This window comes from Mizuhopecten yessoensis, unplaced genomic scaffold, assembly GCF_002113885.1.
Source record: "Mizuhopecten yessoensis strain PY_sf001 unplaced genomic scaffold, ASM211388v2 scaffold9719, whole genome shotgun sequence".
Classification (NCBI taxonomy): Eukaryota; Metazoa; Mollusca; class Bivalvia; order Pectinida; family Pectinidae; genus Mizuhopecten; species Mizuhopecten yessoensis.
Genome location: NW_018408188.1, coordinates 124,938 through 140,025, shown reverse-complemented (window position 1 = coordinate 140,025; position 15,088 = coordinate 124,938). Strand labels below are relative to the sequence as shown.

The 15,088-nt window shown below is 36.9% G+C and overlaps 1 protein-coding gene across 1 annotated transcript; it reads right to left on the bottom strand.

The window, feature by feature from the left end:
• Positions 1-9,907: 9,907 nt before the first annotated feature.
• Positions 9,908-14,516, bottom strand: LOC110458718 (putative methyltransferase DDB_G0268948). The gene is made up of 4 exons (XM_021510596.1): positions 14,203-14,516; positions 13,045-13,148; positions 11,581-11,712; positions 9,908-10,336 (listed from the first exon to the last, which is right to left on the bottom strand). Exons 1-4 carry the CDS (start codon positions 14,383-14,385, stop codon positions 10,246-10,248), a joined length of 510 nt encoding a protein of 169 aa, XP_021366271.1. The 5' UTR covers positions 14,386-14,516; the 3' UTR covers positions 9,908-10,245.
• Positions 14,517-15,088: the final 572 nt, after the last annotated feature.

The following is a 15,088-nucleotide window of genomic DNA, read 5'->3' as shown; positions in this document are numbered from 1 at the left end:
TGAGAAAAGAATATAACTGTTGTTGCCCGCTGCATGTTGTAATGAAGGAAGTCCCCGAAACCTGTGAAAGTTCGGAGAAAGAATATGACCGCTGTATCCCACTACATGTTCGTAAAGGCCATTAATGTAGGTCATGCATAATTACACAATAACCAATTTCACAACACTATGCATGTTTTCTACTAATTACACAAAACTTCTTTTCTTCACAAAAAACAGATTTCGCAACACAATGCAATGCATGATCATGTATTTAACAATTCATTGCAATTCATATTGTGATACATAAAACCTAATAAAGGATTGTAAAAGATATCGACTAAATTACATATCATCACTCTCGTGCACCTTGAGGTAACTTTTGATTTAAACTTGATACTGCTGTGTATAAAAGACAACCGTCAAAGTGAGTTTGTCATTTCACATATTTACTAGTACAGTACTTCATGTAAAAGAAATTGAATCGGTCATTGCAATATGAGAAAGATCTTTTTAGGTCTTCCAATGGCCATTTTGTTTTTAAGATCAGTCTCAAAATAAAAACATACACAACGAGGGATTAAGGGGAACCTACATATCAAATTTTGGAACGATCCCTCAAGTTATTCCTGATAAATAGTTCTAACAAACCTTCAATGTCAAATATCGAAGATGGCTTTTGGTCGTCAATTTTGGTAATCTGATCAGTTTTAAAAGCAAACATGAACAATAAAGGATAGTTGGGAACTTGCATATATGATTTGAGAAAGAACCCTCCAGTACTTCCTGGGAAATAGCACAAACAAACCTGTCAAACTGTCAAATTCAAAGATATGTTTATCCGATCAGTCCTGTAAAAAAATATGCAAAACTGCAGACCAAGGGGAACCTACATAAAAACTTTAAGAAAGATCTCTCGAGTACTTCTTGAGAAGTAGCCATAACAAACCTTCACTATCAAAATCCAAAATGGCTGCCTGTTTGCCATTCTGTTTATCTGATCAGATCTCTCCACTACTTATTGGGAAATAGCGATAACAAATATTCACTTAAAAATCAAAGATGGCGGCATCTCGGCCATTTTGTTTATCTAATATGTCTCAAAAATTATCTTGCAAAACGAGGGACCAAGGAAAACCTGCATATCAAATTTGAGAAAGATCCCTCCAGTACTTCCTGAGAAATAGCGAAAAAAGACCTTCAATGTCACAATCCAAGACGGTTGCCTATCGGCCATTTTTGTTCATTCTTAAAATTAAACATGCACAACTACAGACCTAGGGGAACCTACATATATAATTTGAGATGATCTCTCCAGTACTCATAGCCGTAACAAACCTTCACTGTCAAAATCCAAAAAGGCTGCCTGTCGGCCATGTTGGGAACCTACATATATAATTTGAGAAAGATCACTGTGGTACTTTCTGAGAAATAGCCAAAACAAACCTTCACTGTCATAATCCAAGACGGCTGCTTGTTGGCCATGTTGTTTGTCCGATTAGTTTCAAAAATTGCACTGCACAGCAAGGGACCAAGGGGAGCCTCCGGTATTTCCTTAGATAACAAGAATTGTTTAAGGACGGACGACGGTCTGATGCACTACGGACGCAGGGCGATTTGAATAGCCACCATCAGATGAAGGTTGGCTAAAAAATTGGGAATTCAAATCCATGCAGACTTCTTAGCCAAATTATTGAATGGGTCAGTATCGTGTTCTTTTATTTCAATTCTGAAAGAATAGAGGAATACTAATAAGTTCTCTTTTTACTTCCCATGACTTTTAACTAAATTTTGAGTATTTCGTATCATTGTATACTTGGTTCAAACTATAAAATCGTGACTAATAGATTATAAAAAATAATCAGTGAACTGTCCGATGGAGCACATTCTTAAATGACCTTACAAAGCCTGTTACCTTGTATCAGCCGTCACGATCACTGCGATGGGAAACAGGCAGAATCATTGTTGTGTGTCCAAAATGTCGTACAGTTACTTATAGAACACGGTGCACTGGGAGGGTTTCGGTCACATTACTGAATAGCTTACCATCTGCTACCAGGAAGTCAAAAACTCTTGCTGTATATAACAAGGATATAAACCTTCTTTTATACGTGTTCATAAAAGTGTTTTACCTGATGTTAAATACTCTACCAAGTTTGTCCAAATGAATGATTTTGACCCACTTTCTAGGTCACATGGGTCAATATGTTAAAATCTTTAAACGACTTTTCAATAACCAAAACGCCAAGCGTACTGATATTGGGCCTGTAGCATGCTGGGATAAAGGGTTACCAAGTTTGTTCTAATGAATGACTTTGACCCACTTTCACATGGGTCAAATGTCGTAAAATCTTCAAACAACCAAAAGGCACAGGATGATTATGATATTTGGCCAGTAGCATGCTGGAATAAAGAACTACCGAGTTTTTCCAAATGAAAAAAAAAACTTTTTACCTTTTAACAACTTCTTCTGAATAACAAAGAGGTATAAGGTAATGATATTTTGCCAGTTACATTCTTGGATGAAGGGCTACCAAGTTTGTTCAAATGAATGACCTTGACTTATATTCAAGGTCACAAGGGTTGAATATGTTAAAAACCTTTAAAAGAACTTCTTTTGAATAACCAAGGGGCCTATGATGATGATGTTTGGCTAGTAGCATGCTGGGATGAAGGGCTACAAAGTTTGTTCAAATTAATGACACAAAGGTCACATGGGTCAAATATGATTTAAACTTTAAAACAACTTCTTCTGAATAACCAAGAGGCCTAGGCTAATGCAAATAACATGCTGGGATGATGGATTACCAAGTTTGTTCAAATAAACGACCTTGACACATATTCAAGGTCACAGCAAAAGACCAAGGGTGATGCTATTTGGCCATTAATATGCTGGGATGAAGGACTACCAAGTGAATGACCTTCGCCCATATTCAATTTATGTTTAAATCTTTAAATGATTTGGTCTTTATAACCAAAAGGTCAAGGGTAATGCTATTTTGCCAGAAGCATGCTGGGTTGGAAGACTATGAACTCTGTTCAACTTAAAGTCCTTGTTCGACATTCATTGTCACAGGCGTCATATGTTTAAATCTTTTAATAGGTTCTTATGAATCAAACACTGATATTCTGCCTGTAGCTGTATTTTAGTCCACTTTTTAAGATAACAAGTGTGAAATAAATACCAATTGAGCAATTCAGGCACATTGGGCCTTTTGTTTCTATAGTCTTCTAGCATATCAATCAAACCTAACTAAGAGTTCTACATTTTTACAGTAATTTATTTTTTTGCATATGGAAATCAAGGTGCGTTAGGGGATACTTTGGGGTGATAGCGGGAGTGTGCGTTCGACAATGTAGTTCTAGATTTCTGATCTATTTTCAATAAACACTTTTTCAAAAAAATAAAATTAATAGACGAGCTATGCTGTTCTCCTACAGCATATTTAAGTGGTTTGGACTACAGGTCTGTACATTCCAAAGTTAATTTCCTTCTATTTTATAAACCTACTTGATGTTTGATTTTACTGTGCAATTCTACATATCACACCCATTTAGTGAAACCTCATTTAGTAGTTGGGAATTCCTGTTATACTTCCATGTTGACCACTTAATATACAGACCCAAGTCACCCGTCTTTAAATTTCCATTCATATTTCACTTTATATTTCTGCGATAAAAACTATCTATAATTGATTATCCTAGACAGGGACGTCACTGCTGGTAAATCCATTCAGAACTTCCATCTCTGTGGAAAGTGCTATGGCAATTATATCTTTTGTTTATTTGTATAAACCGTTTTGAGTTTCCTTGTTGTGAATAACCGATAAATGACCGATACCAGACTTCTCATTGACCTATTTTTGAGCCATATTCTCTCATAGTTTGGTACAGGTGATACATCAGTACGTAGCTAATCCATGTGAGCATGACCAGGCTAGAGTGCTGAGCCATTCTAAATGTAAATTTTCCTGGTTTTTTTTCATTATCTTCCTGTAATCAGTAAGTGTTCTACCATTTCCCTGTGTGTATAAGATAGATGAGCTGTCCAGGGTAAGAAAGGGGTGTAGTAAATTTCTATCTTACACCCCATTTCACGTGACGTGACGTCACAATGGCTCAACAATGGCGTGACGTCATGAATTTGGAACTCTCCGATGCCGCAATGCGGAAAAGGCGAAGTGATGAAGAAAAATTGATATCTTCAAAATGGTGTCCAGTCCAAATGCATTTTTATGGTTTCTGGGCATATTCTGGTGATTGGAATGAGAGAAAAATACTGCTTTGGTGGGGAAGTGAACTATAAGAATTCAATAAGCTTTCTATTGTTCACTTTATGGCGTAATTCTGTCGAATCCCCACCTAAGGATGTAAATTGACAGTAAACATCATTTTCATAGTTTGTGTCATGATGTCATTATAATAAATTGTCATCTTATGATGGCCTTATTCAATTCTATATATGTGTTGAGTTTTATGTGGAGTAGGCATAAATACTCTTTCATACCCAAAGGTGTAGGATAGGGAAATAAGACCCTCGGGTTTTTCAAATTTGGCAAAACCTTGGATGGAATTTCCCTATCTTACACCCCTGGGCATGAACGAGTCTTATAATCTTTACAGACGTGACGGTGCATTTACTTATTGTAATCAGACAGAAGAAAAGTGGTGTCCCATTTTCAAAACATCAACTTCAAATACATTATTGTATTTAAATGACTATGTATGTATCAAAGGATAGGACAACATGGTGAGGCCTATACAAGTGATAGTCTTCTCCATTCACTAATTAGTTCTGATTATCAATTATGATATAAACTAATACAATTAATCTCTTGCATCCTAATAAAGGATATACATGTAAAGAATTTGCTTTTATGATATATTTGTGTATACAATGTCATAGTGTTTGTGTACAACATCCTAGTGTTTACAATGTCTTAGTGTTTGTATACAATGTCTTAATTTTTGTATACAATGTCTTAATGTTTTTCACAATGTCTTAATATTTGTGTACAATGTCTTAGTGTTTGTGTATTCCATGTGTTCGTATTTTTATAATTTGTAAAACTGTTTTATATACAATATCTTGTGTTTGTAGACATTGCCCTAATGTTTGTGTGTAAATCTTTTATGTTTGTGTGGACAATATATTAGTTTGTATTAGCTCACCTGGTCCAAAGGACCATGGTAAGCTAATGCCATACCGCAGCGTCCGTCGTCCGTCCGTAAACTTTTTCTTTAAAACGCTACTAGTTATGAACGACTGAGCAGATTATGACCAAATTTAGTCAGAAGCATCCTTGAGGGAAGGGGAACAAATGTTGTATAAATGGTGGGTCTGGCCTCCCAGGGGGCTGAGGGACGGGGCCCAATAGTGGAAACATAGCAAATTATTTAAAACCCTTTTAATCTGTAGGAATGAAAGGATTCGGTCCATATTTGGTCTGAAGCATTCTTTGGTGATGGGGAACCAATTTTGTATAAACGGTGGGTCTAGCCCCCCTGGGGGCTGAGGGATTGGGCCCAATAGGGGAAATATAGCAAATTCTTTAAAATCCTTCTTCTGTAGGAATGAAAGGATTTGTTCCATATCTGGTCTGAAGCATCCTTGGGTGAAGGGGAACTAATTTTGTACAAAATACAAAGCCCCGCCCCAGGGGCCTCAGGGGCGGGGCCCAATAGGGGAACAAAGCAAATGATTTTTAAAATCCTTCTACTTCTGTAGGAATGAATTGAATTGGTCCATATTTGTTGTGAATCATCCTTGGGTTAAGGGGAACTAGTTTTGAATAAACGTCGGGTGGGCCCCCCTCCCCCTCCTCTGAAACATGAGGGGTGGGCATAATAGGGGAAATAGAGGTAAAACATTTACAAATCCTTCTTCTACCATAGGGATTAGGGGATTTTATCCTAATTTAGTCTGGAGCATCCTTGGATAAAAGGGACTTAATTTCATATAAACAGCGAGTCTGACCCCCCTGGGTGCAGTGAGGCGGGGCCGAATAGAGGAAATAGAGGTAACACCTTTAAAATCCTTCTCCTTGTATAAACGGTGGGTATGACCCCTCTAGGGGCATAGGGGTTGGGCTCTGTTTGAAGTTTGTTCTCGTTATATCTCAAGTACTTGATTGATCTTTCTGAAATTTCATTATGTACTTACAGCACCTTCCATGGAGTGCTATATCTTTACTTCGTACCAATTGTTTTAAACATATTCAGGTGAGCGATACAGGCCCTCTGGGCCTCTTGTATATATGTAGAACCATCTTCTTCTACAGCAAAATTGTATATCATATTCACTAATTGTGGACACTATACATTTGACACAGATGATTACTTATGCACAATGTTCTCAGTAATTTCCGTTATACTTTATAGTGTTCTGATGTTTAACAAAAAAAGGTTTCCTGTGGATTTAACTTAACAAGATACTGTAGGACTATGGTGACCGTTAAGGCCCATGGGCCTCTTGTTATCTACTATATGTATAAATGTTATTGTAGGAATACCATTATCCATGTGCTTTACAGTATGTAGGGCGCTATACAAATGTTATAAATTATAACTAGTGATGACCCAAGGGGATCATGCCACACAACTTGTATTATGTTCTTATTATGGTCACACATACAAACTTGAATTATTTGAGCTTTTTCAGAAAACAGCTTAACAAACTGTACATGCAATATCCATACAAAATCAAAAATATTAGCTTGCGAATTCCTCAATATTGTATTGATTAATATATATATGCTAATTGGATTGACTGTATAAAATTGTATATTTATGTACTCTAAAGCGCTTTAGAGTGGCTTATGTTAGCTAGATAGGGCGCTGTATCAAATGTTGTATTTATTTTTTTATTTTATTTATTTATGTTAGGTGAGAAAGAAGCTATTTATGTTAGGTGAGAAAGGAGTAATGAGTGAACTGTTTTATTTATTTGCTTATGGTAGCTTCGCATGACGGCAATCGCCGAATCATCAACCAGTCAGGACCAGGCGTGGTGTCAACACCTGTAAACCTTTACCAACCAAACATCCCGCTAAGAAATAAACCAGGTATAGTCATCACACAGGCTTGTGTCTTGGAAGCCGACAAAGTGTAGCCGCCGGACGTGCTTCGGGTGACATCGGTACCTCATTCGTAATCAGAGGTGTATTGTTATGGACACTACGGTACTACTGTATCTCATTCGTAATCAGAGGTGTATTGTTATGGACACTACGGTACAACTGTTCCTCATTCTGTGCTGGGTATAGCAAATAGTACTCCATGCAGCGTTTTGCTTGAGGTGGATGGTTTGTGTAGCTTTTGTGAAGCTCTGGATTGAGCTGTCACATTGTTAGTGACCTATTACGGAACTTTGTATGTATGTCGTGGATGTGGGTCACATACTGCTGTGTTATAATTAATAGATTAGGAGTGAGTGTGAGTGAGTGAGTGAGTGTGCCCCATATATTGAGGGTTTGAATATTAATGTAAATAAATATTTGAAATTGTAATCAGTTCGTTGGTGTTCTTTTTCCCGGATCACAAACCGAAACTCGTCCCATGTGACACGCACATACGTTGATTATTTCTTAATCACACACACTCACACGTTAAATGACAATAAACTTGTAAAGTAATAGCCAACAGTTAAATAACTGTTCTTAACAAGACATCAATCATAAATATACATACCTAGAACGGTGGACTATATATGGGTAGAATGATGTATGATCTGTTTCGCAACACACACTATATATATATATATATATATATTAAAAAAGGACATATACTAAAAATATATACTTCCGGGTCCAGTCATCACGAATGCAACAGCCCGGTTCTGATGTCAAATTTAGGCACAACACGTAGACAAAGGTCAGACCTAGTAAACTGATGCTGTTTTCAGCCGGGACTTGACAAAGCCTTGCAAGGCATGCATACACATTTGCATGTCCGCCAGGATTTATAGCCTAAAATGTTACGTTAAAAAAAGAAAAAAACGGTTTTACCACTTGAACGGAAAGGCCCTAGGTATATTAACATCGATTTTTTTTCTCCAGGAAAGATTAAGTTGGGAAACCCTGTTTTCAAAAAAACGGATAAGGAGTACCGCAAGATAACATTTATCGATAACATCATTATTCTCCCGCAACGAAGTTGGGGAGGGGGTATATTGGAATCACCCTGTCTGATCGTCTGTCTGGGATATTATTTAAAGTGTATGTTAATCAGCTCTAAAGTGATTCTCTCAAACTTGATATACTACTTTCCTATTATATTATGCTATGGTCTGTCACTAGTCGTTTGAATTGGACACAATTTCACAGAGCTATACTCCTCTTCATATACATTCTCTCCAGAATATTTTAGTTCTGCTGTATGATGCAAGTGAATTCATTTCTGAGTTTCTGTATCTATTACCAATCTTAAAGATGCAATCACATTTTTGTGTAACAGTTGTGGGATCCCACAATGTTATATGTGTGGTGTGCGCAAGATGAAAAACTAATGTGAAAAATAGCGAGCGTACGCACAACTATGCGATAGTTCTCGTGGTTGATATATAATACGGAATGGTCTATGAATAAATAAGGTCTCGTAAATGAGTTATCTTTCCTGATATAAATTTGTTGTAATTTCAGCCAAATTTTAATGGTTATCTATATTCATCTAACAGTAATTAATGCTCACATCAAATACCAAAATAGCTTTGGCCTTAATCGAGTAGCGTTTAAATATGCGTTCATAAACATGTACGTACTGTACACGCAGATAATAAGTAAACAACGCAGCCTTACCTGTTACCAGTTCACTGTTAATACCAGGTAATTGGAACATTTTTGTATCACCAGTCAATCATGAACGTTCCCCACAAAACATAACAGGCACAAGGTCCAATTGTGTTTTGAAAACCCTAATCGCCGATCAACTCCATTTAATTAACATCGTACGTGTACTAGTAATGTATCTGACAGAACAACCCCATTATACAAATGTAAATAGTTTTTCATTCTTTTTCATTATGTGTTACATTCATTTAAGTATTAATAAAATGCAAAATAAACCAGCTGGATACTAAATACGTATACGATGTATCCTATTTCACTCTAGTCTTTCGGATTTATTTCTTTTTCATTTCCTAACATCGACCAACTGATTTCACCATGAATACCGCCATATGTGCGCGTTTAAGCGCACAACGGGTTAATCAACTGAAAGCTCACATATTTATATTTTACGTAAAGAAGACCAACCTTATTGTCATTCGTGTGATAAGCCATTTACAGTCGATCAATTGAACGCGCCGACTGTAATCAAAAACGTGACAACCTATAATGTGTCACCTATGAAAATTGTATTTGATACAGTTTCTGTAATAAATATATGATTATTAAAATCATTGAATTTTTGGTTTGATGTGTTTATTTTTATGAATGTCTCTCTTAACAGAATTATTTGGCCTTTAATGATTCACATTGTCGATGGGCCATTAAACAATACCAAAACAAAACAAAAACTGTGTGCCCTCAACTTGCGGACACAAAAACGACCAAAATAATTCTGCTGGATCCTTCTGTTTCTCCCAACTTCTAACGACCTTTTATTTCAAAGCGATACCTCACTGTTAGCTTTAATTTTGAACCTTCGACCAGGTGAGGAAGGCAATGCGTTGTGCCCTCAAAAGCAATCAGGATCATATGAAGGTGTGCACCAGGATTCCTCTTGGATCCTTTGTTGATAACTCCTACCATTTTAATTATGGTGAATGGCTCTTATAACGTTTAGCTTAATTGTACCCCAGGGACCCTTTACTCGATCTATCACCGCGTAGAAAAACACTACAAGAGCCAATTTTATATGCATTCATACATGACAACACAAACACTGAGAGTGTGAAATGTAAAACCATCGACACATGACTCAATATCTGAATGCATTTATTCCCGAAATATACAAACAAAACATCCAGAGGACAATGGCTGCTTTAAAACAAAAGTAACATCCTTAGTATACTAGAACAAAATACATAAAAGAATTCAAAACACACATGCCTAAGAGTGGTAATGCAGTTAGGATAAAAAAACCTAAACGTTGAATTAATAATGTTTACAAGAATCTTTAATGCATATTTATTATATATTCGTTGTCACATAACGTTCTCCAAACCATTTCTTAATAATGGAATACCTTACCTACGATAAATACACCAGTAGCAACAGGCTATTCCCGTATAATATTGTGTAATACAGATATTCCGAATTACATGTTTTATTTCCGTCCCAGCAGTACATAGATTGGTGAAGTAAGGATGATTGGACGGATTTGACCGGTCAAACCATCTGTGTACAGAGTCCTCAATCTGAAAGAAAAACATCACATTGGATACTGTAAATGCGCATATTGTATTCAGCTGGTTTCAAGTTTGAAAGTATAAGACATGAAACAAACAAACATTATCAGTCAAAACCATTCTTGGAATACGTTATATATATAAAAGATAAGCGTAACACACGCACAAGTGATTGCACTTTTAGCAAATTTCGTAATAGGACAGCATGCCAAAAATGAATAACACTGCATCTTACAACTATTTCTGCTTCTACGACTCATCGGTGATACTAGGGACCCAAAAATCGGAAATCCATACAAGTGTAAACTACTGTTAAAAAAGGAGAGGTGCATACATATCCATTATTTATGAATTTCAAAATTTAAGAAAAGAACTGGTTAATTTCAAATTAATTACTACAGAGTGTAATGCACCATGCCACTACTGATAAGAGATTGCTGTGACTATCAAGGTAACAGCAAACATCGGGGTCTAAAAATGTACCAACAGAGTCTACCGCCTTGTATCTTCAAATTTGAACGTAACACACATGTGATTGGGTATTTAAAATTTGAGTAATAGATACAGTATGTCAATAAGGAATTACATTGCGTCATGCAGCTGTTTCCTCCTCCTAGGACTCATCGATGATGTAAGCGACCAAAAAGTTGGAAATCCAAATAGCTTTAGTTTCAAGTTTTCCTAAACTGCCTTTTATGGGTAATATTTTATCAGTTAGTCAGCTTTTAATTGGCTTCAATCAAATGGTTTGACACATGTTCTGACAATTTATTAGGTCCCTCTCTGACTACGTACAGTTTGTATTTCAAGCCATGATGTAGTAATGCTTAATGCGATACAAATAAGATGATAAGAGATAAGATGATAAGCTACTTACAATTATATTGATACGAGAACAGAAGACGAAATACGAATATGATAACCATTTGCGTTTTTGACGTGATATATTTGATATACGACTTCACGTGTATTTATTGCAACGATGAGAGCATGAAGTCATATGGACGAAAGACAAATTATGTAATTACACCTTTACAATTTGGTCAAAGACACTATAAACCAAAACGGAAATGCACCGTATCATGCAGCTGTTTCGTAAATTGTTGCTATCAATTGCATGAAACAGATACTGAATATTGTTAACTTATTTTCCATCGTGACTATATAAATATATATATAATATAAAAAGAAAAATTCATCCCTTCAAGGAGATTATTCAGGATATATACATATATACAGGAGTCCAACTTTACCTCTGCCTTAAATCAGTCAAAATGTTGGTCTCTCGGTTCCTTTTCTTATATGTTTGCCATGGCGCCCAGGATCCAATAAAACCAATGTAGGAATCTATATCGACTTCTCTCTCGATCAGTAAAGGCTCCAACCTATAGGACAGAGAGAAAGTGATTGAAACAATGCAATCCATAGCTCCCTGTCAATAATGATTCTTTTGTTTACCGAGCTGTACACCTACCTCGGGATCTACAGTGACCTTCTTTCTCGTACTCTGTGATATGCGATCCCAACACGTTCTTGCATACCTAATCTAGTTACTCCAGGCGAAATGGTATCAAAATATACGAACGCCGAAAAGAAAGGGTAAGGAATTACAAAAAGGAGAAAAAGAAGACATTATGTGTTGCAATGGGACATCATATCAGGTTTGCTTTCTTCAGTGTCCCCTTAGACTGCAAGGTTTGGTTTTATTTTGTTTAACGTTCTATATTAACACCTAAGGTCATTTAAAGACGTGTTTCCATATGTGATGTTTATGCGTGCATATGCATGTGTGCCGGAGGCAGGGTATGTTGATGTATTTGCCTCTTTCTGATAGCGCGGATCTGATGCCGACTTTATAGTACTATCACACTGAAATACCATGCCGAATGCTTTCTTTGCTTTTTATATTGTTAAGCGTCATATGAATAGTTAAGTTCATTTAAGGATGTGCCTCCATGCATATTGTGTATGCGTGCTTGTGTGTACATTGCCTTCCCCACCTGGGCGAATGCTCAACATTAAAGCCAAAAGTGAGGTATTGCCAAGCAAAGCGCAAGGAAGCAAACGAGGTTGTTCGGAAGCAGAAAGAAATATAATAATTCAAAATACTGCAATGATTGCAGCAGATCTATTTTAGTCGCTTGTGTGTCCCCAGGAAGAGGGCAAAAAAGCACACACCCAGTTCCGCGGGGGTTCCACATTAGCCTCCTTTTACGATACACTTTCTCGATCCGCGACCTGTATCGATGCAAAGCGGAGTAATAAAGTTAACAAAGAAATTTAATTATAACAACATGATGAAAGAAATAAGGTAGAAAAGACCGCATGAGTCACACCTTAACATAATATTTCAAAATACATAATTAGGAAACAATTCAAAAAATAATTGAGATTAGAGCCATATGCTTAACAGTATAGTTAGGATGGAAATTATAAACAACCATAGTTACAAAGAAACACCAACGAAAAATTAAAGACACGGTGATCATCAAAACCAGACGCAGAATAACAGGCTATTCAACACAAACGTAAATACAACTATGCATGGTTATTATTATTACATGCTTAACTGCCCATCAACACAGGATAGGTCATATAGTGGTTGGTTGGTTGTTTGGTTGGTTGTATAGGGTTTAACGTGCTATCAACAGCTAAGGTCATCAAAAGGACGTGCATCCTAGCGTGTTGGGTATGTTGGTGTATATATGTAAAGTTACCTTTGGAAATCGTTGAAAGGGAGTTCGATCAAAGCTAAGCCATTGTCGATATGCATGTGCGCGTCAGGAACCCAGTCATCTCGTAACGTGGTTCTAAATAAACCCTGCAACAAGTAATAAAATGATAATGAATAACAATTTTTAACAATAAGTATTTTATTATAAACGTCCTAGAAAGTTACCCTGTAACTGAAAAAGATGCTCGCAAAAAGGAGGCTGTCAGATTTCTAATCTGAATGATATATTGCATTTCTGAGCGTAAATATTTCACTGAGTTATCTTCCCTGTAGATCCGGGGAAATAGAGCATTTGTTTTTCCCTCTATGTTATCGTATGAGGCGACTGATAATGCAGACCTAGCAGAATCAGGATTTTTCTCCTATTTCAGAAAGACATGGGAGAACAAAAAATGAATGTGCTACTCTCCCCCTCCCTCCCCTCTGATCCTTTCCGCCTTGATGTGCCGCTGTGCTCGGGGGACTTGAGGTAAACCCGAGGACATTGTGAATATATACAATCAAACCTATCAACAAACTTGTCAATGGGGAGGTATGTATCAGAAGAAGAGCAATTCGCCATCCCTACTCATATTGAAGCACATCCTTAAGTGATATTGGCTTCCACCAACCCTCTCTCTCCATAAAGCAACATCTGGGACCTCTTATTTTGTTCTCCTACATAATTGATTTTCTTTTGGATGACGTGTGGGGCCATACAGAGTCTTATGTCTTCTGCTAATATTATTAACTATATATTAAGACACTTTGGAGATAACAAAATTGATCTGCTACCCCATTTGCATAGATTCTCTCGCGCGGTTTCTCGGTTGTTCTCTTTTGTCCTTCATATTGAAACTTGCCACTTTGACGTTCAGTTTTAAATGGGCAGTCGTAATTATTGGTTTGCCCGTTGTCATTATAATGTAACCGGCTGAAATCCTGGGCTTGGTGCCTCAAATGTGGTGTTGCAGTGACAAAGCACGTCGGTATCAGATCCCGCCGTCGCCAGGAGGCAAATACAAATACATGATCTTCACTCGCGTATACCTTACACACATGGGGGTACTTTCTTATATTACCTAAGCTCTTTGTTTTATCCCATATGGTATTTTACAAATGCTGCATTTATATTTTGAGCCGTTGTGGCAAAATCGTTTACCTCCCATACAAGCTGTTGTGCTTCTTTGTTGTGTATCATATCGAATCCATATGAATACACTGCCAAAACACCTCCTGGTCGAAGCACGCGGCTGACCTCCGTCATAAACGACGGTTTGTCTAGCCAATGAATGGTAGAAGCTGTAGTCACGAGGTCTACAGTTCCATCACCTTGGAAACTCATGTCCTCTGCAGAACCAACTCTGAAGTCGATATTACTTGCGGCTTTTCTTGCTTCCAAGATTTGTTCCCTGCTAATATCTATTCCAGTAACATGCCTACATAGGTTGCTCAAGGGGAGAGTACTCTGTCCGCTTCCACATCCAACGTCAATAGCTATGGATAATTCGTTTGCGTCTGACTGCCTGCAATATTTTATTATTTTATCGTATAATTCCTTTGGATAGGATGGCCGATATTTTGCATATACTTTTGCGTGTTCTTCATCCTCAAATAGGCGATGCGTTGGGGCTTTGTTTGCCATTCTGTAAGTAAGAAACAGTCTCATTTTCCCTTATTAAATTAATAAGTTGTTAATGCATATTGCTTACATATAATTTTTCGGAAACCTGTACAATTTATTTCACCATTGATTGTGGAATATATATTCTTTCTCCGAAATAGCAAAAGTTGTCTACCGAAACAATAAACCACCTACATGGAATAAATACAGGAAGATCCATAACTCACAAATGATACACATCATATAACATAACTACAATAGGATACCATACTATCCTGTTGCCATTCTGTCCATTTTATTTTTTATATTTCAATGGATAGAACCTCGCCAATGTGATCTAAAACTATATTTGCATTGCCTATATATGTACATGATAATTGAGGAGTGGTTCAGGCGTCTGACCGTTTAAGATCACTAGCCCTCC

Bases quoted from the DNA above. Each gene is read 5' to 3' on its own strand.
- LOC110458718 (XM_021510596.1), bottom strand. From the start codon at position 14,385: ATGAGTTTCCAAGGTGATGGAACTGTAGACCTCGTGACTACAGCTTCT. The intron at 13,149-14,202 runs GTAAACGATTTT...TACTTGTTGCAG, and splicing joins CACAACAGCTTGTATGGGAG to GGTTTATTTAGAACCACGTT. The intron at 11,713-13,044 runs GTAACTTTACAT...TCTGTCCTATAG, and splicing joins CCTTTCAACGATTTCCAAAG to GTTGGAGCCTTTACTGATCG.